This window comes from Aphelocoma coerulescens, chromosome 28, assembly GCF_041296385.1.
Source record: "Aphelocoma coerulescens isolate FSJ_1873_10779 chromosome 28, UR_Acoe_1.0, whole genome shotgun sequence".
NCBI lineage: Eukaryota > Metazoa > Chordata > Aves > Passeriformes > Corvidae > Aphelocoma > Aphelocoma coerulescens.
Genome location: NC_091041.1, coordinates 2,447,903 through 2,474,632, shown reverse-complemented (window position 1 = coordinate 2,474,632; position 26,730 = coordinate 2,447,903). Strand labels below are relative to the sequence as shown.

At 61.7% G+C, this 26,730-nt stretch overlaps 1 protein-coding gene across 1 annotated transcript; it reads right to left on the bottom strand.

Moving 5' to 3' along the window:
- Nucleotides 1-398: 398 nt before the first annotated feature.
- On the bottom strand, nt 399-16,496 carry LOC138099620 (nuclear receptor ROR-beta-like). Its single transcript, XM_068996984.1, has 10 exons — nt 16,304-16,496; nt 8,821-8,906; nt 8,575-8,716; nt 7,800-8,213; nt 7,242-7,363; nt 6,839-6,971; nt 5,675-5,782; nt 5,084-5,194; nt 4,620-4,732; nt 399-4,087 (listed from the first exon to the last, which is right to left on the bottom strand). Exons 1-10 carry the CDS (start codon nt 16,308-16,310, stop codon nt 3,926-3,928), a joined length of 1,398 nt encoding a protein of 465 aa, XP_068853085.1. The 5' UTR covers nt 16,311-16,496; the 3' UTR covers nt 399-3,925.
- Nucleotides 16,497-26,730: the final 10,234 nt, after the last annotated feature.

Sequence of the window (26,730 nt, the reverse complement as noted above, 5' to 3'; positions counted from 1 at the left end):
CAAGAGTCTGAAATCTCCCCTTATGTCCAAATCCTGCACAGGATAGATGGGATAATGTGAAGGAATTGTTCCCTGGGAGGGTGGGCAGGCCTGGCACAGGGTGCCCAGAGCAGCTGGGGCTGCCCCTGGATCCCTGGCAGTGCCCAAGGCCAGGCTGGACACTGGGGCTTGGAGCAGCCTGGGACAGTGGGAGGTGTCCCTGCCCATGGCAGGGGTGGCACTGGGTGGGCTTTAAAGTCTCCTCTAACCCAAACCATTCTGGGATTCTGGTACAGCTCGGTCCTGAAAGAAGAAATTAAAGATTTTCCCATCACTTTGAGGGATTTGCTTCCACTCTCACCCTTTGCTAAAATTTAAAATCACTATTTCCAACATTATATTTTTTTTTTACCTTGTAAAACAGACTTTATTTTTCTTCCCGTAAATTTTGTGCAATATACATCTATGTACCTACAGAACACACCTCAGGAAAAAGGTTGTCATCCATACATTATATTACTTTTTATTTAATGTTATGAAAAATTCCAACAACAGTTTTGTCCTTAAATAAACATTTCTCCCTCCCCTGCCCTCCCTTCCTAAGCTGACTGGTCTGAAAGAGGAAATTTTATTTAGTTATTTTCTTTTCTTTAAAAAAATAGAAATTACAATCTTACAAGACAGAACATTCAATGAGAACAGAAGCATTTTCCTAAATCTAAAAAGTAAAACATTTCCATAAAACCTGTTGGTATCTACAGGTAAGTGTATGTGGAGGGGTGGTAAATGGAAATAAAAGGTTTTCCATTTCTTCCTTTCATTCATAGAGATAAAAAATAACATTAAGCCGACTGAAACTTTATATATTTTTCTCTTTTGCACCAACATTCACAAGAATATATATTATATATATTTTTGATCCATCTTTATACACAGTGTGAGGGTTCTGTGGGTGGAAATGGACACTCAGCTAAACTGCCAGAGCAGACAAACAAACACTAAATTAATCTTGGTCTGGAAAAGAGCCATCGCTGGCGGCCGAGGCTGCCCAGGGCTGTTGGAAAGGAACATCCCACGTTGGGATGGGAACGCCTCCGAGCCGCCGAGCACGGAGCACCGGAGCCAGCGGGGGCTCAGGGCTCCTGGGCACCCTCCCCGCTGGCCACAGGGGAGAGCGGAATTCTCCCTTTTTCAGGCATCTCTGCCCAGGCTTTGTCGTTCGCCCTTTCCCTGTGAGCTCGGGGCTCTGGGTGGCCCAGCGGGGTGCGAGGGACCTTGGCACAGCCCTGGCGAGCCCACAGCAGGGGCTGCCATCCCTTGCCATCCCTTTCCATGCGCGGTGCCCGTCCCAGGCCAGCAATCACCGAATTGACACCGAATCACTTTATCCCCTCCCCAGAAATCATCGAATCAAGTCGGTTCCTTTAAAGAGAACTGAAAAGTGCAGGTTCCTGCGGTTTGGCAGGTCGAGTCACACGCATTTAATACTTCCAGTCTTCCCTAGGTTCCCACGGGGGGCTCTTATTGCTCAGAATAATCCCAAAGCTCTCCCCACGGGATGGACGCTGTGTCGTGAGCCAGAGAAACGCGGCCGGCGGCGAGGGCTCCACCTGTTCCCGAGTTAAGGTGCTTTCCTGGGTTCTTTGCCGGATGAAATGAAGTCGGTGGCGTTGTTGGCTGACGAATACTGAGGGTGAAAAGAAGGGTGTGTGCTTTTTTTTTTTCCTCTTTGTCCCCAAACGTTTCGAAACACCCGCGGGCTGCTCCCTCCGAGCGCGGCGGTGCTGTGAAGAAGCACAGTCAGGTTCTGGGGGTGCTTTTCCCGGGAAGTGAACGGTGCTGTCGGAAATGATGCTTCCAAAAAAAAAAAAGGCACAACCCTCAGGATGTAAAAGGCAGTTCTGACTTCTCACTTCTGTCCAAGCTTTGGAGAGGGCAGGAGAGGAGCCGGACACATCCCCACCCCGTGGACGCTGTGCTGGACAGCGACGCATTGGCACTGGACGTCGCGGGGGGCTGTGGGAGGGCCGGCAGCCTTTTCCCAGAGACCTGGCTCCAGTGGAGAGGGAGCCAAGGCTGGCGGGCTCCAGTGTGCTCCCAGAAGCAGTTTGGATGTGGTCAGCAAACCCAGGGAGCTCAGGGCTGCACGAGGCAGGTGGCAGCTGCTGGGAAGGAGCGCGGTCCCAAATTTCCCTCTGCCTTCGAGCGGAGCAGAAATCCCATCAGCTTCCTGGGGAGTCTTCCCTCGTCAAGGTTGGTCCATGGTCTTCCCTAGGAGGTCTTTTAATAAAAGCAGGAATGTCCCTCACGTCACTAAGAAAGCTGCTTGTTTGGTTGAAAGGGTGCAGTTGTGGAACTGAAGGTTTTTGGCTCACGCTCGGGGATGATCCGAGCTGCCGCAGGATGGGATTGGGTGCACGAGGAATCAGCACGAAGCAGGAAAGGGGCTTGGGATTTTAGCCCTTTGTCAGCAGAAACTGGGGCTGCCTCGGAGCAGATTTTTCCCTTGTAGTTTTTGGCATTTGCTACAGCAGGAGCAGGAACTGGGACGGAAAAATCCATCTGCAGAGCCACGGAGTCTCTCAAGCATCCCCTGCTGCTGTGGCCTATAACAGCATCACCCCACAAATCCTTCCCTTCATCCCCTTTTGAGCCTCCCAAAAGGAGCAGCAGGTCCCAAACACACCACGTCCCTTCCAACCACCCCTATTCCTTGGCGGGAAGGAATAAGGACCTTTCACTTCCCCTTGACTCCAAGAGGAAGTTTCTCCCCCTAAAAAGCTCGTAAATCCTGCTAACTCGAGAACAACCCCCAAAATAACAGTTCTAAGGAGCTCACTGAGGGGAAAGCCTGGGTCCAACTCAAGCAACAGCAGGCAGCCACATCTGTGCTCCCGTGTGTGGTGTGGGAAGGAGGAACCTGGGAGTGGGACCAGCTGTGGGCTGGGTGGAGGAAGGGTCACAAACCCTCCTCTGGGTGCTGAACTGTGGGGTGGCTTTAATGGGATCGATAAGAGAACTACACACACAGCAGTACCCAGAGAGCCACGGCTGCTGCGGCCACCGCGGGGATGGGGGCAGCCCTGGAGCCCCTCCAGTGGCCACGGGTGCCTCTGGGGTGGGATGGCCAGGATTTGGTCTCTGGCTGAAGTCACACGGGCTTGGAAAAGCTTTTGGGATGCAGAAAGGTGGCACGAGGCAGGTGAACTGCTGAATGGGCTCTGCAAAGTCAGGCGGTCACCCAGCTGGGAATTTGGGAAAATGCTGTGATGGAGGGCATGGAGACCCTGCAAAACTTCTCCCCTGCTGCGCTGGGAATCCTTTCCCTCAAACCAGCCTTCTCCACAGGAAAATCCTGTGCTGAATCCCCCGCTGGCCACAGCCAGACCTTTCTTGGCCAAGCTCCCGTGGGCCCGCTGCACCCGTGGGACACAAAATAAAGCAAAGGCTCTGTCTTTTCCCTCTCCTCAGCTCCAGCCCTAACCCCACCCAGCTGAGTCAGCATTGCCCCTTCTTTATCCCATGCCTGGTGTTTGGGTAAAAAAAACCCAAAGCAAACAATAAAATAAAAATAATAATTAAAAAATAAAGAAATAAAAATCGGAGGTGGAGAGTGCAGCCGGGACAGCGGGGAGGGCTCTCCCTCCTCCCGTGTCACCGGGAGCAGCCGGTCCCTCACCACTGCCGGGAGCATCTCCTCTCCCGAGCAGAGATTTCACATTCATTTCACTGGTATGGCAAAGTCCGTTTGCTTTTTCCTTCAAGGTGCTTTACATTCAAGAGCTATTGCAATCCACAGCGAGGAGACGGGGCCGGGGAGGCACCGCTGACCCCCCGGGGTTCTCTTGAGTTTGATTATTTGATTTAAATAAATTGCCCCAAACCTCTGAAGTGCAGTTCGTCTCCAAGTTTTGGGGAACTCGAAGGGGGCCGCTGGCTCCCGGCCTTAGCTCTCCCGGGGGTCGCTGTACTGAAGCTCCGAGTTGAAAACCTCCTTATAGAGGGGGGGGAAGTTCATGGCAGTCTCCGGGTGCAGGAGACGGAAAAATTCCAGCTTGTCCAAGTGCAGGTTGCAAATGGTCTTCATCAAGGGCAGCTTGGAAACCATCTGCAGGGAGAGAAGGAACTGGTGACCGCTGGGATCCTGTGTGTAGTGGCCCTGCTGCCACCGTTCCCCCTCCCTTGGGAACAACCTGGGGGGGTTGGGGACCACTGGGTTCCCAATTAGTGTCCCTTGCACTGCTGTTCCCCCTTCCCTGGGCACCACGGGTGGCTTTGCCTGGCACTGGGGCACCAGCAGACTCCCCACCTTTGGACAGCCCAGCAGCAACCTGGCCTCACCCCCAAACCCACGTCGTTCCACAGGGGGGGCTCCTCCCCACCACAGCTCCAAGGCATTCCCAAAAAGGCTCCTTTCGCCTAAAAATCCCCACTTCCCGATGCACTGCCAGGTTCAGCAGCACCTCTGCCTGCACCACAGTGGAGATTCATGGCCCTTGGAAGGAGAAATTCTTCTCCTCTGACAGGTTTGAGGTCTCGCTCCCCAAAATGTCTGTGTGTGGCTCAGGAGCTCCAGCACAGCCACGTCCCCCAGCTCAGACACCTCCTGGCACCCTTGGCTGGGTTTCCTGTGCCACTACCTTTGAGAGCTTGTCCTCGGCGGAGTGTTTCTTCTGGATCTCGTGCTGCAGGGCCACGTAGATCTTGTCCTGGAGCTTTTGCACCTTCTTGGACTCGGTCAGCCACGGGCGGTCTGCGAGAGGCAAAAGACAGAGTCACCACTGGGTCAGAGTCACCCCAGGGTCTCCCCCAGGCACAGGGAAGTGGCCCCTGGCTCTTTTAACCCTTCCTGCTCTCCAGGATGGTTTTGGGGACGCTTGGCTCCTCTCTACACTCCCTGCTGTGGGTGACACAGTTCCTCCTCCCACCGAGGAGATTTGACAGATGCATTTTATTGTGCATCTTTAGATGCATTTTTCCCCCAAGTTCCTCTCCCAGGAATAACAGAAATCATCCACCAAGGAAGCAGCGCTGAGGTTTACAGGGTCAGCTCTCCCCAGAGGACACCCCCAGATGTGGGGCTCTCCCCACGGCCCCCCAGTACCTGGGGAGAGCAGGACGGCAGCGGTGAAGAGGGCGAGCTCCTCGTCCGACAGCTGCAGGCGGCACAGGGTCCTCCCCAGCTCGAAGATGGCACCGATGAGGTCATCACAGCCTGAGCAGGGGACAGCAGGGACACATCACTGTCACTGCTCTGCCCAGCCATCAGCAGAACCCAGCGGCACCCAGAGCTTGGAAAGGTTTTGGGAGACGAGATGGGTGAAGGGAGGTCCTGGGTGCTCATCTGGCTGCAAATTCCAGCCTTGCCTGGGCTGCAGGGGGAGAGGAGAGGGACAGAGGCAGGGAGGAGGGGGAGAGGGAAAACAGAGGAGAGGGAGGGGAGGAGGAAGAGGAGAAGGAGAGAAGGAGAGAGGAAGGAGAGAAGGAGAGAAGGAGAGAGGAAGGAGAGAGGAAGGAGAGAGGAAGGAGAGAGGAAGGAGAGAGGAAGGAGAGAGGAAGGAGAGAGGAAGGAGAGAGGAAGGAGAGAGGAAGGAGAGAGGAAGGAGAGAGGAAGGAGAGAGGAAGGAGAGAGGAAGGAGAGAGGAAGGAGAGAGGAAGGAGAGCCCCGAGGGAGGGGCAGCGAGGCAGCTCTTACCGAGAGATTTGAACATCTGCATCCCACCGAACTTGCCCTCGAAGAGGATGGTGTTGTTCAAGGGGTTGAACGCGCGGATCATGCGGATCAGGAGCACCTCGAGGCAACCTGATGTAGGCAGAGAGAGCGCAGACGAGGGCAGGGCAGGGCGGGGTGGGGTGGGGAAGGTCGGGGGGTTTCCATCACCCCAGGACCAAATGGAAGAAAGAGGAAAGCCCCCAGTGCACGTTTGAGGTCCAGATTGTTCATTCCCAAGAGCAGAATGGGTATTTCAACAAATCCAGTTTGGGTTTTGGGATTGGTTGGGTTTTTTAGGTGTCCAATTGTGACCACAATATTTCACCAAAGGGAAATATTATCCAGTCATTCGCAGCCAGGCACAGAGAGACCGAGGTTGTGGTGGAGCACCGAGAGAGAGGAAAGGGTGAAAACAAAATAAATAAAAAGAAAATGGAAGGAAGAAATGAAAGAATGAGTTAAACTCCAGCGCGTCAGGCACGGCCAGCTCTGGCTTCGGGGTACAGCACCCCGCTGGGACACTGGCACATGTCCCCAGTGCTGGGTGCTAATCTCAGCTCCCCAGCTCTGACAGATTAGAAACTATGAGGTTTTTCCACTGTTTTGGGGATTTTGCACATTCAGCTCCCCGGCCTGGGCACAGCATCGCCAGCTTGGGCAGATGGAAGGGTGGGGGACGTGGGTGTGCGCTGCCATCATCCTCCTCTTCCCAGTCTCTTGCTGGGAGAAGAGGCCAATCCTTTTCTCTCAATCCTTCCTGCTACCGTTTGAGTTTGGCACCCCTTCTCCCAGGGGAAAACCTTCTGTTCCCATTTCCATCCCAGTTTCTGGGTGACATTTGGATGAGGGCGGCTGTGGAGAAAAGCCTCTGCCCAAGGCAGCCACTCCCCACGTGCCCCCCCTCACCATTGCCCTTAAACGCGACCTTCAGCTCCTTCCAGCCCAGCACCTGCTCCCCCAGCACTGGGAGAACTGGGGCAGCGAGGGAGGGGACCCCCGAAAGGAAAGCACCAGCCAAGAGAAAAGATTTGCCTCTGGCCCTGCGGCTGCCACTCAGGAGAGGTGTTGGGGACGCGAGGGGGACAGTGGGGACGTGAAGTGGGGCGGCAGGGACGCGAGGGGGGTGGTGGGGTCCCCCCCTCTTACCGGCTTTCAGGAGGATGATCTGGTCATTCTGGCAGAGCTCCATGAAGCCATCGATGCGCTTGGCGAACTCCACCACGTACTGGATGGCGTTGGAGATCTGCAGCGAGCACTGCTGCCACATGGCCTCGCAGCTCTGCGGCACGGGGGACACTCTCAGGGTGTGCTGGCACCCCGGCACCCCGGCTCTGTGACCCCCTGGGGCAGGGACGAGACCCCAGTGCTGTGCCACTCATGGGGGATGGTGGCATTAGGACACCTGGGATGTGAGCTGCCACCCCAAACTCCCCATCTGGGCAGCTCCCAAAGCACTGACAGACTCTCCTCACCCTCCTCACCTTCACCCTCAGCTCGGCATAGCATAGGGGACACTGGCTGTGGCAGGGGCTGTGACAGTGGCACTCACCTTGCTCTGCAGGGCACGGACCTCCTCGGGCGAGTAGAGGCTCCACGCCAGGCGCTTGAGCTCCTCCGTTGTGTACTGGCACGTCTCCAGGTGCGACTTCACCACGTTCTGTGCCACCCGGTCTGCAAGGTGGGGACAGCGGGTGGTGAGACCTGGGGACCCCAACCCCGTCCTCTCTTGTGGGGCTGCTGGGGCTGAGGGGTAGAGGGGCTCTCACATGGTGTCACCAGGGTGTGAGGACAGATTGGGCAGCAGGGGCTGAGCCTAAAGCAAGCAGGGGATGTGCCACATGACCTTGGGTGTGCTGAGCTCCATCAGGGAGCCCTGGGGCTGCTCCGAGAGCTGAGGCTGGGCTATCATAGAATCCCAGAACGGTTTGGGTTGGAAGCTTAAATCCCATCCACTTATTCATCTTAAACCTCGTTCCAACCCTCTGCCGTGAGCAGGGACACCTTCCCCTAGACCAGGTGTGGTGTACCCAGAGCTGGGTGTGTCCTGCAAGGTGCTGAGGTGGCCCCAGGCACCACCCTCAGAGCCCTGCACCGCACTGGCACTCACCGATCTCTAGGACAGAGATGTCGGGGGGCAGCTGGGCACCTTCCAGCGCCCCGTGTGCCAACAGCGCCGGCTCCAGCATCAGCTCGTAGATGGACTCCTGCTTGATGAGCGTGGCATCAGCCACGTCCAGGCTGGACTGGTCAGGCGAGGGCTGCGCCGAGGCCAGCAGGTCCAGGTTGTAGTAGGTGCTGCTGCCATCGGGGGTCAGGGGGAAGTCGAAGAGGAGCCCGTCCGACAGCGTGGAGATGTCGTCCAGGTCCGAGAGGCCGCTGCTGACGCTCGTGGTGTAGACGCGGCTCAGGGGCTCGGGCTCATCCTTGGTGCCGCCACTCTGCTCCTGGCTCTGCTGGTGCTTCTGCACCTCGGCGTAGAGGCTGTCCCTCTGCTTCTTGGACATGCGGCCGAACTTCACCGCTGCCCCAGGAGGAGACAGCGGCCGTGTCAGGGCAGCTTCACCCCCCAGAGCAAAGCCACAACCGCCCACCGCCCTGGGAAACATCCTGGCTCCCGGGGGAGTGCCTGGTTTGGGGGTCTGTGAGCCCCGAGTGGGACTGGGACCCCACTGGCTGCACCCCCCCGCCCCAGACCAACCCTGGGTCAAACCAAACAGAACCAGTTTAGATTTTCCCGTGGAAAACGCAAAAGCATTTCCCGAACCCTCCTTGCACGGGGCTGGCCCTGCGGGGGAAGCAGCTTCACCCTGAGAGCCTGACTCGCTCCGAGGAGGAGCAGGTGGCCCCTGAGGACCCCGGGGCACCTCGGGTGCACGACTCACCGTCGCGGGACATGCCCAGTGCCAGGCATTTCTGCAGGCGGCAGTGCTGGCAGCGGTTGCGGTTGGTGCGGTCGATCAGGCAGTTCCTCTGCCGGGAGCAGGAGTAGCTGGCGTTGTTCTGCTGGCTCCTCCGAAAGAAACCCTGCCCGGGATGGGACGGGAGGAGTTGGGAAAGTGCCCGGCTGGAAGCCAGACCTCATGCCCACCCCCCTGCCGGCATCCGGCTCCCGGCGTCCCCGGGCTCACCTTGCAGCCTTCGCAGGTGATGACACCGTAGTGGATCCCTGAGGATTTGTCTCCACAGATCTTGCACGGGATCACCTCGATTTGGGCTGCAGGGGATGGGGAAAGGGGGGAAAGCACGGCGGTTAATAATGGTCACTGCTGAACGGGAGGGGGGAGGTGGCCTCCCGTCCACGACAGCCGCGGGCTGGCTCAGCACCTGGGGAAACTGAGGCACGAGAGCTGGACCCACCGGCAGCACAGCCCTTCCCACAGAATCCATAAGGATTCTTGCACATCTGAGAAGTCCCTAAAAAGCTCAGACAGGGCGTGGGGTACCCCCATCCCGTCCAGCAGCGAGGGACAGGGTAAGAAAGCCCTTGGATCCAGGAGACCACGGGATGTTTCTTCCCCAGCCTGCCTGGGACCCTGTTTTGGAATCATTCCCCTTATTTTTCAGCTGATGTGTGCCCCGGACAGGGACAGCCTTGGCACAGGGACCGTTCCCATCCCTGCAGCAGCACATGCTCTGCCGCTGGAGGTCTGGCCCAAGCAGAGGGTCTGGGCCCCCCCATCCCCCCAGCAGCTCCTTTGAAACCCAGGACCGATATAGCCATCGCCAGCTCAAGGTCCCAGCCCCCTTCCCCCCACAAATCCGCTTCCCTCCCCGCTTCTGCTTCGCTGGCACTGAGCTGCTAATAGGCTTCGTCCTCCTCATTTTCCAGCTGCCCCAAATCTGGGCTGGCTCTGCCCTCCCCACCCGCGCGGGGGGGACGCACGGCACTCCCGGGACTCGTACGTGCCTCCCGGCATCTCTGCACCCTCTAATCCCCGCTCCAGCCCCCACACCCCCGGCTGGGCTCAGCCTGGCGTTGCTCTCGAGGGTGCTGGGCAGCCACCGCCACACCAAAATAACCCCCCTGGCCAGATTATGGTTATTTCCAATCTCCTGGGCCTGTGCAAATCCCTGCTCGGGTAATTCCCTTCTGCCTCTCTTCTCCCCTGGGAGCCATCGGCTCTCGTTGAGGGATGTGCTTTGTGGGGCCACCTCTGCGGGTGACAGTCCCAGTGCTCAGCCAGTGCCACCTGTACCCCAGCACCCGGCAGGGTCCTGGGGTCCCTTGCTGCTTGGGGGAGGCTGGGATGGGGCAGTGAAGCCGCACTGGGCAAGGAGCAGCCAAGGTGCCATTGGTCCCCCAGGGATGCCATAGGTCCCTCAGGGCTGCTCAGTCCTCCAGGGATGGCATTGGTCCCTCCCAGCAACACTATCAGTCCCTCAGGGATGCTCAGTGTCCCAGGGATGGCATTGGTACCCTCAGGGATGCCATTAGTCCTCCCCCAGGAATGCATCCCTGTATCCCCTGGGGCAGGTTTGCTTCCGGCCACACTGGGGAAGGACTCGCTCCGTGTCCAGGTGTAAGGAGAGGGACGGATTCCTCCTGCATCCTTTGACTCACTGCTTAACCCAATGCCCCATAGGCACCAGGGGATTTGGGGGCTCACCCCTCCTTCCCCAGGCTGCTGAGCTGGGCTTCTCCCAAGGCTGTGTGTTGTCCCCCCACCCTCCGACTCAAGGGAGTCACATCCCATCCGTGCCCCTCCCCAAATCCTCTGTCGTGGTTCTGGGCCTGGGAGACCGGAGCTGATTTCCCCGGGCAGGGCAGGGCGGGGATGTCCAGGGCATCCTCACATCCCCCACAGCTGCATCAACACCGCAGCCGCAGGGCCACCCCTTTGGCAGGGGGACGGAGGCACCAGGAGGGCCACGTGTGGCCACCCCCAAATCATCACCCAGCTCCGATGACCAAGACACCCCCCAATTCTCTGGATCCTGCTGCCGTCTTCCCCCACGCTGCCGGACCTCAGGGACCCCGCCCCACTCCGGCACCCTGCCCCAATCGCCCGGATGGGACCGAGGTGGTGGCATCGCGGGGGGCACAGGGAGGGGGTGCCACCCCCGGCAGGAAGCGGCGTCGGCTCGTTATGCAACGTTAATTGCAGCCGCCGGCAGCGCGGGTGATGCATCGCGGGCGCCGCGCCCTCACGCCCGCGGCCGATACTCCGGTACCCGGAATTACCGGCACCGGCGAGCGCCGGGGCAGAGCACGGCCCGGTACCGCCGGCACCTACAGAGCCCAGCGATGCCGCCCCGCAATGCCCCAAAAGCACCAACGATCCCAAAAGCTTCGTGTGATGACAAATCCCGCCCCCGCGCCGGAGGGGAGCCCCCCGAGAGCCCCCCGAGCCGGAGCCAAGGGTGATGGCGATGATGCTGTCCTGGTGAAGGAGAAGCCCTGAGCACCCGCCGTGTGCCCGCAGCCTTTTGGGGCTCTAATTACCATCCTGCTAATTACCCGGCCGTGCCCGCCGCTGGCACCTGACCCGCTCGTAAGACGCTCGCCCCAAATAACTGACGTGGAGATAGGGCCGTAACCTGGCGATGGCAATTACAGCCCAGCACGGTTAATTGCTGCTCCGATTGTAAACCCGGCTGAATCACCGAGCCGGCTCCATCCGTGTCCGCTCGTGCCATAGTCACGGACCCCCAGGGCGGCTGGACCATCTCCCCTGCGACCCCCAAACACCCTCCTGGGGCAGATCCAGAAGGATGAGGAGGAATGCGGCTGTGGGTGAGGTGGCCACAGCAGCTCTTGCATCCCCCAAATCTCACTGTGATCAGGGGAAACATCACGGTAGACCCCAAATCCCGGGTAGTCCTCCTCCCCCCCTCGACCCCCCCGTGCCTGAGTTTCCCCACCGGAGAGTTTGGCATCTCCTCCCACCACAACCGTGCCAACATCGGCCACACTGCGAACGGAGGGGGGCATTTAGGAGGGGGTGAACCTCTTCCCCCTCTGGGGGAGGAAGCAGGGAAACTCCACCCTGAGGCCGATGGGGCTAAAATAGGGATCAGGATAAAAGAAACAACAAAAGGGTTAAAAAAATAAGTAATAATGATCTCCAGCCGGCAATTAAAATGTCCCGGCAGTGGTATTTGCTCTCCTCCCACTGTAAACACTTCTTGCCCAACTCCCGGCCCGCTGCCACCGGCCGGCCCTTATGTAAGTGGCCCTTGTGGCACGGTCCGGCCACGGGGCCCGGCCGTGGCGGGGCGATGGCCCCCGGTGCGGCGGCTGCGCGTGGCCCCGCGGTTGGAGCCATCCTGTCCCACTGACACACTTTCTGCCCGTGGCCACGCGCGCTTGTGTAACCACGGCCATTAACCCTTCCGGGGCCGCGGCCACGCCGGGACCGGGCTGGGGCTCCGGGCAGCAGCCCGACCTCCCGCCACGGGGAGCGGGGATACTGGGGCACTTTGGGGTGATACCTCCCGTTTGCCACCCTGGGCTGCAGCTCCAGGTGAGGGACACAGGTCTGTCCCTGCACAGTGGCTGGGTCGCCTGTCACCCCCCCAGACCCAACTGTGTGTGTCCCCTCCAGCCCAGCACCTCTCGCCCCAGACCATGCTGGAGGCTCCGGTGGTTTCGGCAGAGCCAGATCCGCCCTCCCCGGAGCAGGAACCGGCCTTGGTGCCACGCCGGCACACCCTCCTCTCCATCGCCTCCGCCCCAAGGGCGGGCATCCCTTGCACCCCAAAACAAAACAAGGTAGGCCCTGCAGGACGCAGCCATGGGGGGCCGGACCCCGCTCTGTGGTGCAGGGAGGACGGTGGCCCCATCCTCCTCCTCCTCGTCCCCCCATCCCTCCCCTCGGCCTCCCTCCCCTCCCCCTCTCACTGCTTTGGGGAATCACCCCGAAACCCTCAGCACCCCATTGAGCCTCGGGATATGCTGTGACCCCACTGCTGCTGGAGGCTTTTTGGAGCTGCCCCCACTCCCACCGGAGAACTGGGTGCCCCTGGCTGCAGGGTGAGGACTCCTGGGAGGGGGATGTTTGGGGTGCACTGGCAGATCCCTGCACAATCCTCTGCACAGTCCCCCAGGGTGAGCCTGCCCAGCTGTCACCCCGCAGGGGCAGAATATGGCCACCCCTTCCCTTGGTTGGGGCCACGCGAGGCCGTGGTGCCCTGGCCAGAGGTAGTGGGGTGAGCATCCCAGCTCTGAGTATTTCAGAGGTGTCTCCGTGCCTCTGGGGCCATCCCTGCCCCAAATACCCCCTGGCACTTCCCCAGTGCCCAGGCCCATTACCCAGTGATCCTGCTGGGACAGCAGCTCCGTGCCCCATCCATCTGCCGGGCTCGATCGATGCCGCAGGACAGGCACCTCTGGTAATTGGCAGCAGCCCTGCAGCCCCCCTGGACACCCCAGCCCCAGCCAGGGCACCGGGATGCTCCGATGCTTCGCCTCCACCACCTCTCCCCTTCCAGGGGGACTCAGCATCCCCCTGGTGCGCCCAGAGCAGGGAGAGGAGGATGAGTCCAGGCTGCACAGGAACACGCAGGGACCCACAGGGACGTGCGGGGACCTACGATGCCACCCCATCTTCCCATTCCTGCCCTAAACCCCGGCTCCGCTCCTGCATCCCCTGCAGCAACCTCCAACCCCGGGAGTGACTGTGCTCCCCCATCCACAGCTATGTTTTGCTGTTGGGGTAGGAATAAATAAGGAAATAAAGGGAATTATCACCCTTTACATCTGCTGTTGGCTTTGCTATTAAACAGACTCCAGTGCTGCAGCACCCCGGGGTCTCCCAGCACCGAGATTTTCGGCCATCACTGCCAAAAAATCCCATCCCCATGCATGCACCCTGGAGAGCCCCAAACAAGCCAGGCCCACGCCAGGTCTTCACAGCCCCGGCTCCAGGCACAGAGACACCGGCAGCACCGAGGCCAAGTGGGCAGTAGGGAAAATTTAGATGACACAACCACGGCTCCGTGCCGGGCTGAGATGCTGGAGAGGGGAACTGCTTTCCTAATTGATTAGCAAAGATTTCCTGGAAACTTGGGCCAGAAGAGCGCTCAGCTGCTCTCACCCTGCCCTGGGGCAACCTCTGGCCACCTTCCCTTGCAGCCACGCGGACGGAAGTTTTGCATTCTCCCCAGTCTCCAGCAAAGTGCTGTTTTTCCCTGTCCCGCGGTGCAGTGTGTGCCCCCAACAGGGAAATCGTAGCGCCGGATGGGCGATGTGGCTCCCCCAGGGCCGCCCGGCTCCTGCCCGGGCCGCTCCGGTTCAGCAGCTCCCGTGCCACGCAGCTCCGTGCCAAGGCCAGCCCCGCCGGCGCAGGACGCAGCCCTTTGCACTTTGGCTGGTGGAGAAGGGTGGCAAAGGTGAGGCAGCGGGGAGGGGGGTGCCAGCCCAGGGTGGAGACAAAGCTGCGGTGGGAGAACCCCTCCAGCACTGCTGCTAAACCGGGGGGAATTATCTCCCCGGGGCTAAAAAAAGGCAGGAGAGCAGCTCTGCTCACCACATCCGATAAACCGTGCTGATTTAGACATTAGCAGCTCTTTAAATAGCCGCTGCGAGTTCAAAGTTAAACGTGACAGGGAGCAGGGACAGGGACGTTGGGCTGGGCACAGGGACCACCGTCCCCCCACCGCTGCTCTTTCCTCTCCAGGTGCAGACTCCCCCTGGGGTTATCGGGGTGGGGGATCCCAAATCCCGTCTGGACCCCTCAGGACCCCATAAAGCCAGTGGACAGCTTTCTCCTGCAGGCTTGTTTTTTTGGGAAGTGCCAGGCACGGCCACCCCTGCGCTGTGGTACCCGGGACAGGGGCAGCCGTCGTGCGGGAGGGCCGGTGGGTGCCGGCCGCCCTCGGCCGCGCCAGCGTGTGCACGCCGCCGAAACGGGCAGGGAAGCTCCTCCTCCGCCCTCTCTGATTTTTCCAATGACAGATCTAGGTCACTAGGACAAGTCGCAAAGGCTGCCGAGCCACCGCACGCTCCTCGCCACGCTGCTTGCAAAACAAGTGAGCAGGAGGGCTGGAAACCGTATAGGATTATACAAGGCAAAGCCTCTTCCCCGGCCCCGGCGCAGCCGCGGCGCAGGGAAGGACAGGAGCGAGGAGCTGCTGTGGCCCCCGGGGGAACGGGGCAGAGCGGTGGCGGTTTTGGGAAGGAAAATGGAGATTGAATCAATTTGGCGTCGCCATGCGGCATTTGGGCTTCGAGAGAGATGAGGACGCGGGACTGCGGGAAAAACGCCCGGCTGAGGGGAATGGTGGGATATCAGGAGGGTTTGGCCCTAAATTAGGGTCGCCACACAGCAATTCAGGGGGGCCAAGAAAAATATTTTTTAAAAAAAGGAAAAGTTCTCCCGGTTGCTAATTAAGCCGGTGCTGGCTGTGCAAGTGCTACGTAAGAGCCAGGCGTGTTCGTAATTAGACAGGCGTTAATGCTTTCCTCCGTCCTAATAAAGGTGAAAACCCAGGATGTCGTGAGGCAGGAAGGGGATGTGGGGGGCTCTCCTCGCCCTCCTCACCCACCCCGGCCCCACCGTTACACAAGAGTGCGGTGGGGGCAGAGCCGCAGCACCCGCGGTGCGGGGAGGAACCAGGATTTGAGGAGCTCAGGGATGAACGTCCTGGTACCCACACCCCAAAACGTGCCCAGGACCTGCACCCCCAAAACACACTTATGGAGGGGCACGAAGGAGTCCTGGCAGGGCGAAGGGCTCGGGGAAGGCAGGGGATGATGGAAAAATGATTTAGAGGAGGATGAAAATCCCAGCCCAGGTTGCAGCGGTGCTCCCAGCACGTTGGGAACAGAGCTGAGCCCGGCCACCGCTGCGTCACCATCACCAGGCCCCGCTGGATTGTCCCGCTGGAGCCTTCCTCCCTCCATCCTCCTCCTCCCCACCGCCTGCTTGGCAAAGCAGAGGGGTGAAAAGTAGGAATTGCCTTTGGTAACGGGTAAAACCAGGCAGGTGCTGGCACGATTCACCCCTGCCCTGGACAAGGGGCACCCAAAATTGCACCTGATCCCTCGCCCGTCCCTGTAGGAGCCTCCCAAACTGCCCCCCACGCCGTGGGGAGGGGGAAAAGGGGGGAAAAACTACAATAAATCCAGCCCTGGTGGGAGCAACATATTGAAGAGGAGATTAAGGGGTTTAGTGCGGGGAAAAGCTTAAGAGTGCGTGTAAGCCGGCGTCGGAAAGCAAAGCAAAATAAACAAGAATTTTATTCCTAACGAAGGGGGAGCTGGAGGAGGCAGAGCGGCCCCGGCGGGGCTGGTGCGCCTTCCCCCCTTGTTCCCCTCCGCGGGGCTGGTGTGGGACCCCCTTGTCCCGTTCCAGCCAGGCTGATGCGGGTCCCCCGTGTCCCCCAGTGGGACTGGTGCAGGGTCCTTCCCATCCCCTCCGCGGGGCTGATACGGGTCCCCCTCGTCCCCCTCCAGCGAAGCTGATGCGGGTTCCCCCTTGTCACTGTCCAGGCTGACACCGAGTCCCCCCGGCCCCCTCCGCGGGGCTGATGCGGATCCCCCGTATCCCAGTCCGGGCTGACGTCGGGTCCTTCCCGTCCCCCTCCTCCAGGCTGGTGCGGGTCCCCCCGATCCCCACCGGGACCAACTTCTGCCGCTGCCCCCCTCAGCCCCCAGCCCCCCGGACCCACCTCGCATCGTGTCCGCCGCGGTCAGGGCGCCGGCGGGCGCATGGGGCGGCGCGGGGGTCCGGAGCGGCGCGGGGCGCGGCGGAGAGCGGCGGCACCGGGAGGCACCGGGAGGCACCGGGCGGCACCGGGAAGCACCGGGCGGCACCGGGCGGCTCTGGCACCTGCCCCTCCGCCGCGCCGTGACCCACTTCTGCCCGAGCATGCGGCCGTTCACATGACGAGCCCGCCCCGCCCCCCCCCCCCAATCGGTTTCACTTCCAGCCCCACCTCCTGCCCTTCGTCCTCCTCCTCCTCCCGCTCCATCCCCATCCCCGCCGCTCCGCCGCCCGGTGCTCGGCGCTGCGCGGGCACTGCCGGCGCCTCCCCGGGACCGGGGTCTGCGCGACCCCCGCTCGGCTGTGGCCGCGGGGAGCTCGGAGCTGCCCCCCGGGGCTGCCCGCCCCCGGTAGGGCCGTGCCGGTGCCCGTCCTGCCCCGGCTCGCCCAGGCACGGGGCCGGCTGCGTGTCCCGCTGAATCACCGCTCCCTTCCTTCGCTCCGCTCCCGTGCAGCCCCGCTGCCCCCGCCAGGCGCTGTCACCTGCTCGGCGCGGGGACCCCACAAACCCCCGACAGGACAGGGCAGGGCAGGGCAGGGCAGGGCAGGGCAGGGCGGGGGGCCTCTGCCGAAGGTGCAACACCTGGCGCTGGGGGGCTGTGGAGAGCGCGGGGACCCCCATGCGTCTGCCCCATGTGCCCATGCCAGGGTGCAGATGCTGAGGTCTGGGGGCACATCCCACCTGGGAGACCTGCGGGTCGGGAATGGTGCCACGGAAGTAGTGGGAAGCTTTGAAGGTGGCAGGGAGGCATTCCCACCCTGTCCTTCATGCTGGGATACACACGGGTGGCTTTGGGGCTGGGGGTTATACCCCGGATAAAGGGACACTGGGACACACTGCCTAAGGCATGCAGAGATGGTGGCTCTGGACCACACAACGCGGCCTCGCTGTGCAGAGCCCGAGATGTCGGCACGGGGCAAAGTCCCCTGGCTGGGGTTTGTGGTGCACCAGGTCACCAGAGTCCTCCCTGGTGCCACATCACAGGGGTGGAGGCGGCTGGTCCTGGTCACGCTGGGCTCAGGTGCCAGGGTCAGTGTTCAGCAGTGCCCAGAGATGCCTGGGTCCTGGGGACAGTGGCACTGGCCTGGAGACCTGATGTGTGTGGAGAAGACATCTGCCATAGGCATGAGCACAACTCCCACTGCAGACATGGACCTGGCACCCAACATTGGCGTGGACCTGGCATCACCACAGGCATGGAAGAGGCATCTGCCATGAGCATGAGTGTGGCATCTGCCGTGAGCATGGCATCCAGTCGTGGTCACAAGCATGGCACAGCCACATCAGCCATGGACATGGAGACAACACCCACCACAGGCACAGATGCAGCCACCATCACCACCCATGGCATCACTGCCTCCTCCTTGGATGGCCTCCTGCCCTCACAGCTAGGCCCTGTGGGGACAACTCAGCCCCCCAACACTCAAATCAAACCATTTAATCGCAGCTCAAGAGGGCAATTTCAACCCACATCCATCCCAAAGGCTGAGCTGAGCCGGGGGTGCAGGGATGCTGATGGGCCGCTGGCAGAGGGGGGCCCCTGCTGTTCCTGAAACTGTCCCCCTGCTCTGGCACAGGCAGGTGGCGGTGGCAGAGGGACGCTGGGGCTGAGCCGTGGTGGCACTTTGTGCGCTCCCACCCATGTGCCGAGAGCCGCCCGGCTCTGCTCCGGCGCGGGAGCGGCTGCGGCAGGGAGGGGGACGGGGCTGGGGGCGGGAGGTGCGGGGGGCGGAGGGGCCGAGCCGCCCAGCGCGCTCCAGTGCTGCTGTCTGACATGATTTTGCTGATGGCGATTGGGAACGGGTTCGCTGCTCTCGCCGGTCGGATTCGCTCCTTCCTCCCGGCTTTCCTGCCTCCTCTGCATGGATGGGCACGCAGACGGGACGCGGGGCGACGTCTCGCCTCGCTCTTCGCAGGCTCTGCTTCCAGCACGGCTCCTGCTAGCACAGCCCCGGATGGAGCCAGAAATCCCACCCCGGTGCTCATCCCGAGCGCCCCGGGCAGGGGCAGCCCCTGAGCCGGCGGCGTGCGCGGCGAGGCCGCTGCCGTCCCCCGGGGTCACGGGAGCTGCCCGAAGCAGGTCACCCTCATTAGCCCCATTTCAGATGGGGAAACTGAGACCGGGAGCAGCGCAGTGACTCTTCGTGGCACGCAGGGTCCGGCCCCGGCGAACTCGCCCCTCCCAAAAGGCGGTCGCCGATTGCTGCTGTTGGGACAGCCGTGGCTGAATCGCGCCAGAGCGAGAGCGAAAATACTCCCCGAGTGCTCGGCGCAACCCAAAAGTATGAGGAGGTTACATAAGCGGCACCACACCTGCCGTGAGCAACGCGGGACCCACGCACCCATCCACGCTCCCGCTCCCCGCCGCCGTCTCCTTAACCCTTCGTGTGCGGCGCCCGGTCTGGCACCGACAGGTTCGGGAATGACCCGGGGAAAGACCCAGGGGAGAAGGAGATGCTGCAGGGTTACCTGAGCAGCTGCTGGGTGCTGCAGGTCTGGGACTCAGCCCCGTGGTTTTGGGGCCACAAGGGTGGAGGTGGAGAGGCTCTACCAGAGCAGGACTCCTTTTTCTGGTGAGCAGGGTCTCACCCCATGGACTTGGCCGGGTTTAAATTGGGGTCCTGGCCCCAGGAAAGCCAGAGCGAGGTGGAGCCAGTTCACTGGTGGCTAAGCCCCTGCAGTAACATTTGTTCCTGAGAGAGGAGCGGCCTTGCCCGGGGCTGCTTCTGCTGTGGCAGCACTGGAGGTGACAGAACCTCCAAAAACCCTCTCCCCCTCCCCACGCTGTGACAGGAGCTGGTGCAGCTCCGTTCACAGCTCGTTGGTGCAGGGACCCTCACCCCAGTATCTGCTGGTGCTGTTGCTGGTGATGGGAAGCAGTGGGGCTGGAGGGCCTTTGGTTCCTGGGTGGTGCCAGGCCTGGACTCGGTGCCAGGAGCTGCACCCACCAGGGCAATGCCGGGGGACAGGTCCAGCGGGGCTGGATCCAGCCCAGTGCAGGTGGCACCAGTGGCAGAGGAAGGAAATGGCCACCAGGAAGGGATAAGGAAGCAGAAACTGACACTTGCCACCATCCAGCTCTTCTCCTCCTCGCCCAGCCTTGCTGCCAAATCTTTGTGATCAGGGCCAGGGCAGACGGCGGGGCACTGCCAGCCTGTGGCCACACTGAAGTGGCCACCACTGGCACGGCTCTGCCGCCAGGATCAGCCCAGCTTGCCCCTGGCTGGCCCGGAGGTGAGCAGGAATTCCGGATGACACCATCGCGCCTTAATCACTGTTTGCTCTCCCTCGAGCCCCACCCAGCGAGAGGGGAACCTTCTGCCAGCATCGCCCGCCCCACACCCAGAGCCCCTCGCCCCACTCGGCGACCACCGCCAGGGCTGTGACAGCAGCCCCGAGCTCGGCGAGCCCCGGGCTGGCACGGCCGGACCCTTCGGTGGCTCTGCCGTGGGCTCCCTGCCACGGGCACTGCCAGGCGCCTGCCGTGACTCAGTTTCCCATGGGGAATGGTTGACCTGCCCTGCAGGGAGTGGGTCACGGGGTGAACGCGGCATTGGTGTCCCCAAACCTCATCCTCAGCTGCTGGCAGGGGGATGTGCCCCATGGATGAGGGTCCAGCCATGTCCCCCCATACCGGGCTGGGGGCGGGGGCAGCAGTGGGGCCGGGGGGAACTGCAGCACTTGCAACCACTGAGCCTCATTGTGTCCCCCCGGCTGTGGGGGTGATACAAGGGGGCACCCCCTGCTCGGGGGCTGGGTCCCACTGCTTTTCCTTCTCCATGGTGTCAGTGCCACCCTTCCTCCCAGCCCTGCCGCTGAAGCGCCTCGGTGGTGCAGGATGAAGGTCCCTCAGCTGCGCCAAACAGGGCAGTGCCCTCAGACCATGGGGATGAGATGTGGCTTGGCCAGCTGTGCCAGTCCTGGCAGCCAGTGGGATCGGGCATGGTGCTGGGCACGTGGCCCCGCTGCAGCGGTGTGAGTCACTGCACCTCGGTGCTGCTTATGCAAAGGCTGGCACGGGCTGTGGCGTGGGGCCGTGGGCTAATGGGGCCATGGCAAACAGCTGTGGTGTGGGGCTGTGGTGTGGGGCTGTGGGGCCATGGGATGGGGCTGTGGGGCTGTGGTGTGGGGCTGTGGGGCCATGGGATGGGGCTGTGGTGTGGAGCTGTGGGGCCATGGGATGGGGCTGTGGGGCTGTGGGGCTGTGGGGTTGTGAGGCTGTGGGGCTGTGGGGCTATGAGGCCATGGGATGGGGCTGTGGGGCTGTGGTGTGGGGCTCTGGGGCCATGGGATGGGGCTGTGGTGTGGGGCTCTGGGGCCATGGGATGGGGCTGTGGGGCTGTGGGGCTGTGGGGTTGTAAGGCCATGGGATGGGGCTGTGGGGCTGTGGTGTGGGGCTCTGGGGCCATGGGATGGGGCTGTGGTGTGGGGCTCTGGGGCCATGGGATGGGGCTGTGGGGTCACAGGGCCTTGGGTGCAGGGTGGGAGCCACTCGAGCACACTGCGGGTGCAAAGCAGAGCATGGAGAAGGGGGAAACTGAGGCAGCAGTGGGGTGCACCCCTGACTCCTGCAGCCCGTGCGGGGCTGTCCCTGTCATTGCCCGGGGCCGGGGCCTGGGGGACAGCAGAGCCAGGTGTAACCGGAGCCCCTGGGCTGGCCTGACCCGCTCACGGCTCACGTAACGCCTGCCCGGTGCTTATGCAATAGCTGCTGCCATGTGGCTCTGAGGGACACCCAACGCCGCGGCAATTACCCGGCCCCTAATCAGCAGCGACGCAGGATAACGAGGCTAATTGGAGCTGTGGCCAGCAGAGCTGCCGGGGGAGGAACATTCAGTCTCACCCTGCACCCCGAGGGGTGTCCCAAGCAATTAGTAGCTGCTGAGCCTTCCTTAGGGGCTGGGGGGGAGCGGCCGGGTCATGGCCGGGCTGGACCCCACTGTGCCCCGGGCAGCGGCTGTGGGTGTCCACTGGGGTGGAGCACAGCATCCCCATCCCTTCCTACATCCCCATCCTTGCCTCTGTCCCTGTTTGCATTCCTGTCCATCTGCACCTCCATCCCTTCCTGCATCCCCATCCCTGTTTGCATCCTTGTCCTTATCTTCATCCCCATCCCTCTGCATCTCCATTCCTCTCTGCACCCCCAGCCCTTCCTGCATCCCCATCCCTTCCTACATCCCCCCCCCCCCCCCCCGCATCCCCATCCCGCACTCCCGTGGTGCAGTGATGCTCCAAGTAGGTCAGTGGGCCGCGGTGTTGGGTGACCGTGGGTGGCTGCAGCACCTGCCCCGGGGGGCTTTGCTCCTTTTATCCCTGGTTGCCCCAGCCCTTGGCTGAGCCCACCCCCTGCTCACCCCACTGGGCTCCGTGATCCCCGGGGAGGGGGCAAAGGCAGCGTCTCCCTGGCCCAGACTGCAGAGCCCAGACTCACCTCATCGCACAAATGATGCCCAAATTGGCATTTGAAGGACGGTCCTGGCCCCCCCACGCCAGGGTGCCCCGGGGAGCTCAGCCCGGCGGCGTGGGGTGCAGGGGGCTCCCCGGGCAGCTCCCCCCAGCGCTCGCCCCCGGCTCGGGCGGCGCAGCCTCCGCTCGGCACCGTCCCGGGCACCGCGCGGCGCTGCCGAATCTCCAGCGTAATAATTAGGAGATAAACAGGAAAGAGGAAAGGGGCAGATTTCATATTCCGCTCTGATCCCCCCGGGACAGATAAAAGCGGAGTGGGGGGACTCAAGGGGGCTTTTTTCCCACTTGTTTCTGCTGAATCAAACATTTTTCCTCCTGCTTAGAAGATTTCCTGGCTCCCCCCGTTCCCCCCGCTCCCGCCTTAATGAGGTTTTGCTGTAAAAGTCTCCGAGCCTCAACCATGGCCTTGAGTTAATCTCCAGGCACCTTCAAAGCCGGGTTGTTCCTGCACCCCCCCCAGCCCCTCCTTCACCTCCATCTTTTTGAACTTCCCAGCCACAAAATTGCTGAGTTTCATGTGATGCTGCTTCTCCCGCGCCCGGCGGCGAGCGCGGGGGTCCCGGGGCAGATGGGGGCACATGGCAGGGACACGTCCCTAGGGCTGGGGCAGGGATGTGGGATGGCCCCTCCAGGTGGAAAAGCCATCTGCCTTTGAGGGGAACCCCCAGACTGGGGTGAAAAGGGGATATTTGGAGATTTTATTTTGCCCCCAAATTGGAATATTGTGGAAACACTGCAAACAAATAGCCCAGGGCTCGGGGCCACCGAGATGGTGGCCTTGTCTTTGTCACCAACAGTGAGGCTCTGGGGGCTGGTGACACTGGGGCATCACCCTGTGGGGCAGGCAGGGGATGTGGCAGGATGTGCAGGCTCCTTGGGTGCCAGGAGCATCCCCCCTCCAGGCCTCAGCTGGGGATGACCGTGGGACCCCAGGCTGCGGCTGGTGGCAGGAAAAGGTGCTGGTCAAGGTCCTGTTCTGGCTGCCCACTCAGGGCTCTGCCATGGGAACCAGCTGCTCCCTGGGGAAGGGGCTTGGGAGCTGCACAGCCCCTCGGTGGCATCCCTGCTGCCAGGACAGGGCTTGGTTCTCAGAGCACCCATCCATCCCTGCTGGGGGGCTCTGGGTACCCCACCGTCCCCATCATCTGTGTGGGTGTCCAGCCCTGACCACAGTGGGGCCAAAACCCTGGGAATGGGAGAAGCAGGAGCTGGCAGCACCTGAGCTGCTCTAGCATGGGATGCTGCCCTGTCCCACCCTCACTGGAGCCATCGGACACCGCCAGGCTCCCTCCTCCTGCCCCCGGTGCCCTGGGCTGCCCATGGCGCCCATACCTGGGCGTCCCGCTCCAGAGCCGATCTGGAGGCTTTAGTGCAAGTTAATCCCAGCAATCCCTTAATTCCAGGGACCAAAATAGGAAAGATCAGTAGGTCAGTGGGAAAAGCTCTTGGCCAAAGTTAACATGTTAATGCAGAGAGAAGGTGAGGGAAAGAGAGGGGAGAGGAAAGTGCCCAGGAATCTGCTGTTGGCTCACCCCGTGCCCAGGCTCCGGTCACTCTGCATCCCGCTGGTTTGGGGACACCAAGCACTGGTGGCCCAGGAAGGCTTGGCAGCCGCCGGCCTGGTGCAATTTTGGGAAGGAAGGGGGGTTTTCCCCTCTCACCAAACACACCAAGCCCAGCGCTCGGTCGCCGAGGCGATCCCGGCGCGTTAAATCCCGGTCTCCAGAGGCGAAAGGTTGCGCATTAACGCCGGCACCGCTGAGCGGCCCTAATTAGGGCTTGGCAGCGCCCGCCTTGGCCCCGTAAGCACCTTTTTGGCTGCTGCTCTGGAAAAAGCCGTGCCGGAGGGCTTAGCTTTTAATACAGCCAAGCCCAGGTGAGCCACCCACTGCTGCCCGTGGGCCGGTCCCAGCCCCGGCTGAGGGGCTCAGCTCTGGTTATGGGTCCCAGCTCCAGCTGTGGCCTCCGGGGGCTTCACCTGGTGGCCCCACACAAGAACCCCCCAGCCCTGCAGTGCTGGTGCTGCTGCTGGTGCATCCCAGCAGGAGCCTCCCAGGGCCTTTCCCTGCATCCCCAGCTGCTTTCCCTTAGGGTTGGGTGCATTTGGGCAATAATATCGCTATGGGAGCAGTTTCCTTAAATCCATCTTTGTTACCACAAGCAGCTTAGCACCAGAAACTCTCTTCCTCTCTGTTCTTTTAATACGATCCCAGCTTAGCAAAGCCCTGGGCTTAGCCACTGCCCCTGCAGTGCAAGTGAGGAGAGGAGAATTAAATAATATGAAAGGAGAAAACAAAGGGCTCTGCTTGATTTAAGCAGCTGGAGGGGGAGTGGCAGCAGCCCACCCCTGCCTCGGGGGAGCCACTGGGGTTACCTGAGGAGGGGGATGCTCGGTGGGATGATACAGGGTGGGGCCCCCTGGGATGCCTCGTTTTTACAGGTCAGTGGGTCAGGGATGCTGTGATGCTCTCAGCCATTGCTCCTGCTGACAGATCCCAAGAGAGACAAGGTGCCTCAAATACCTCTTGGTGACAAATATTCCCATTTTCTAGAGTTTTTCCATCTTGGGCTCATTTCCAGAACCAGCTTGAGAGAACTCAGTGCCCTTTGCAGAGGCAGCATCACACCAAGACATGGGCCTTCCCCACGTTTCCCACCCCACCAGCCCGGGACGGTGCTCCCTGCCTGCCGGACAGACCCTGTGCCCATGGCCTGGGGGTTCCCGCTCATCCCTGGCTCCCAGCTGGCTGGGCTGGCTCCCATGGCTGCCACCGTGGCTCACCTTGGACTCCGCTCCCGGCACAGCCCAGCGCCCGGCTGGGTTGCTGGGGAGACGGGCTGGTTTATTTACCATCGGGGCTGCGATAAGGAGTGTGAAAGGAGAGGAGGAGCACATGGTGTCCAATGTGCCTGACCCACTTTTCCATCGCCCGGGCATTGCTCACCCTCGGCGATTGGATTGCAGCGGCTGCGGAGTCGCCAGGGCTTGGGGCGTCCTTCCTTCCCACCCCTGTTTGCTCTGGCTCAGTTGGGAACAGAGGAGAAGCATCCCTGGGCACCAGGAGTGGACGCCGAGGCGCCGCCACGGGGATGGGAACCCGCGTGGGAGCTCTGCGGGGCTCTCCTCGCGCCCGTCCTTGGCCGTGGTCGCGGCCCCCGCCGGCGCTGGCACAGTGGCCCAGATCTGCCATTCCGCATGGCTTCCCCGGCTGTCCCCGGGGCCGGGCGCCGGCAGGCAGGGCGCTCGCTCGGCGCCTCGCGCGCCCGCCCGCTAATCCGACATGACTCTTCCATTAGAGACGAGATGCCGGCAAAGAGCTTTTCGGTGTAGGAATTAACTCCTTCTCCCACCCCGCAGCTCCCTGACCTGGAGTGTCGGCTCCGGCTCCGTCGCCCACGTGGCCTGGGGTCTGCGGGATAAGGGGGGGTCCCCCTGTTGTTACCCCCAGCCTGGTGGTGGGCTGGTTCCCCGGGGGACCTGGCTGAGCCTTTACACGTGTATCTCCCATCCTCCTCCTCTGAGAATGCGGGATGGGAGCAGAGATCCGGCGTTGAGGTGGCAGAGGGTACCAGAGAGTGGCTCCATGGACCCCCGGGGTGGCAGGAGGGGCCCCAGCCCAGTCCCTGTCCCTGGCTGCAGCACAGCCGCTTCCCTTATCGATCTTCTCTGGTTGTTAATTATCGGCTCCAATCGAGCCTGATCAGAGCCATGGCTCCCTGCCAAGGCCCTGTTGTGGTTTTGGCTGTTCTTCCCCTGCCCTGAGGTGCTGGGGCTGCTGGGGAGCAGATGGGACCCAAAGGGGAACTTGGGGAGCTGGGGGCAGGTGGGATTTGGGGTGCAGGTCCTGGCCAGGGGGTGCTCCCTAAGCAGGGGGACCTGGGACATGGTGGGGACGCAAGGAAGGGAAGAGCCTAAGCCCGGAGCCAGCACATGGACCCCTGACTGGCACAAATGTCCCAGAGCAGAGGTGCCAGCATCTCACATGTGACACTGGGGGACAGCAACGGTGGCTCTGGCAGAAGAGAAGGTCAAAACAGTGCAGGGTTCACTCTCCAGGACCAACCACTGCCCCAAGGACAGTCACCTTCCCTCACTGGGGCAGAGCTGTCCCTCATGTCCCTGCTCCTCAGGAGCCATTCAGGGGAGGTGACAGCAGTACCCCAACCCCCTGCTCGAAGGACAAGCCCCAACATCCTTCCAGAAGGGAAGCAAAGCTGATCCTGCCTGGTGCTGAGCCCAGGGGAAGCACCTACCCTCTGCCTCCTTGTGCCACTCCAGTGGGTGAAGAGAAGGATGGGCACTCGTGTGCCGTGGCCACCCTTCCCATCAGTGTGCTCAGGGCTTGGATCTGGCCCTGGATGGAGTCAGGAGCCCATGGATATCTCATTCTCTTGCCTGTGGTCTTGGAAAACACCCTGGAGAGAGGGCCCATCCCCAGAATACAGAGGGGAAACTGAGGCACAGAGTGAGGAAGGGATGTGCACCATGATGGGCTCTGCAGAGCTGGTGGCTCTGGGGCATCGTTGGAACCATGAGGGTGCTTGAGCCCTGTCCCTGCCATGGGGGGGCTCTGCTGCCCTCAGGACTCCAGCTAAGGGGACTTCAGAGGCAGCCACCCCCCAGCAGCCCCCCAAAGCTGCTGCAGAGCAGGCAAGGAGTGCTCAGGAAGGGCTAGAGAGGGGCTGGGGAGGGGCTGCTCTCACCTGATGTTCTCACCGTCTGCAGAGATCGCTGATGTTGTCACCATCACCTCCCCCACCACTGTGGTGTCACTGGGCTGGGGACCTTTTGCCATCCTGGCCTGGGTCGGTTCAGGTCAGGATCCTGTGTAACACCGGCTGTGAGCACCTGGCTCACAGTGGGG

What these genes read in the sequence shown, in the direction of transcription:
- LOC138099620 (XM_068996984.1), bottom strand. An exon ending in ACTGGGCATGTCCCGCGACG is followed by an intron (nt 8,214 to 8,574) that starts GTGAGTCGTGCA and finishes CTCCTGGGGCAG; the next exon opens with CGGTGAAGTTCGGCCGCATG. An exon ending in GATCATCCTCCTGAAAGCCG is followed by an intron (nt 5,783 to 6,838) that starts GTAAGAGGGGGG and finishes TGCCTACATCAG; the next exon opens with GTTGCCTCGAGGTGCTCCTG.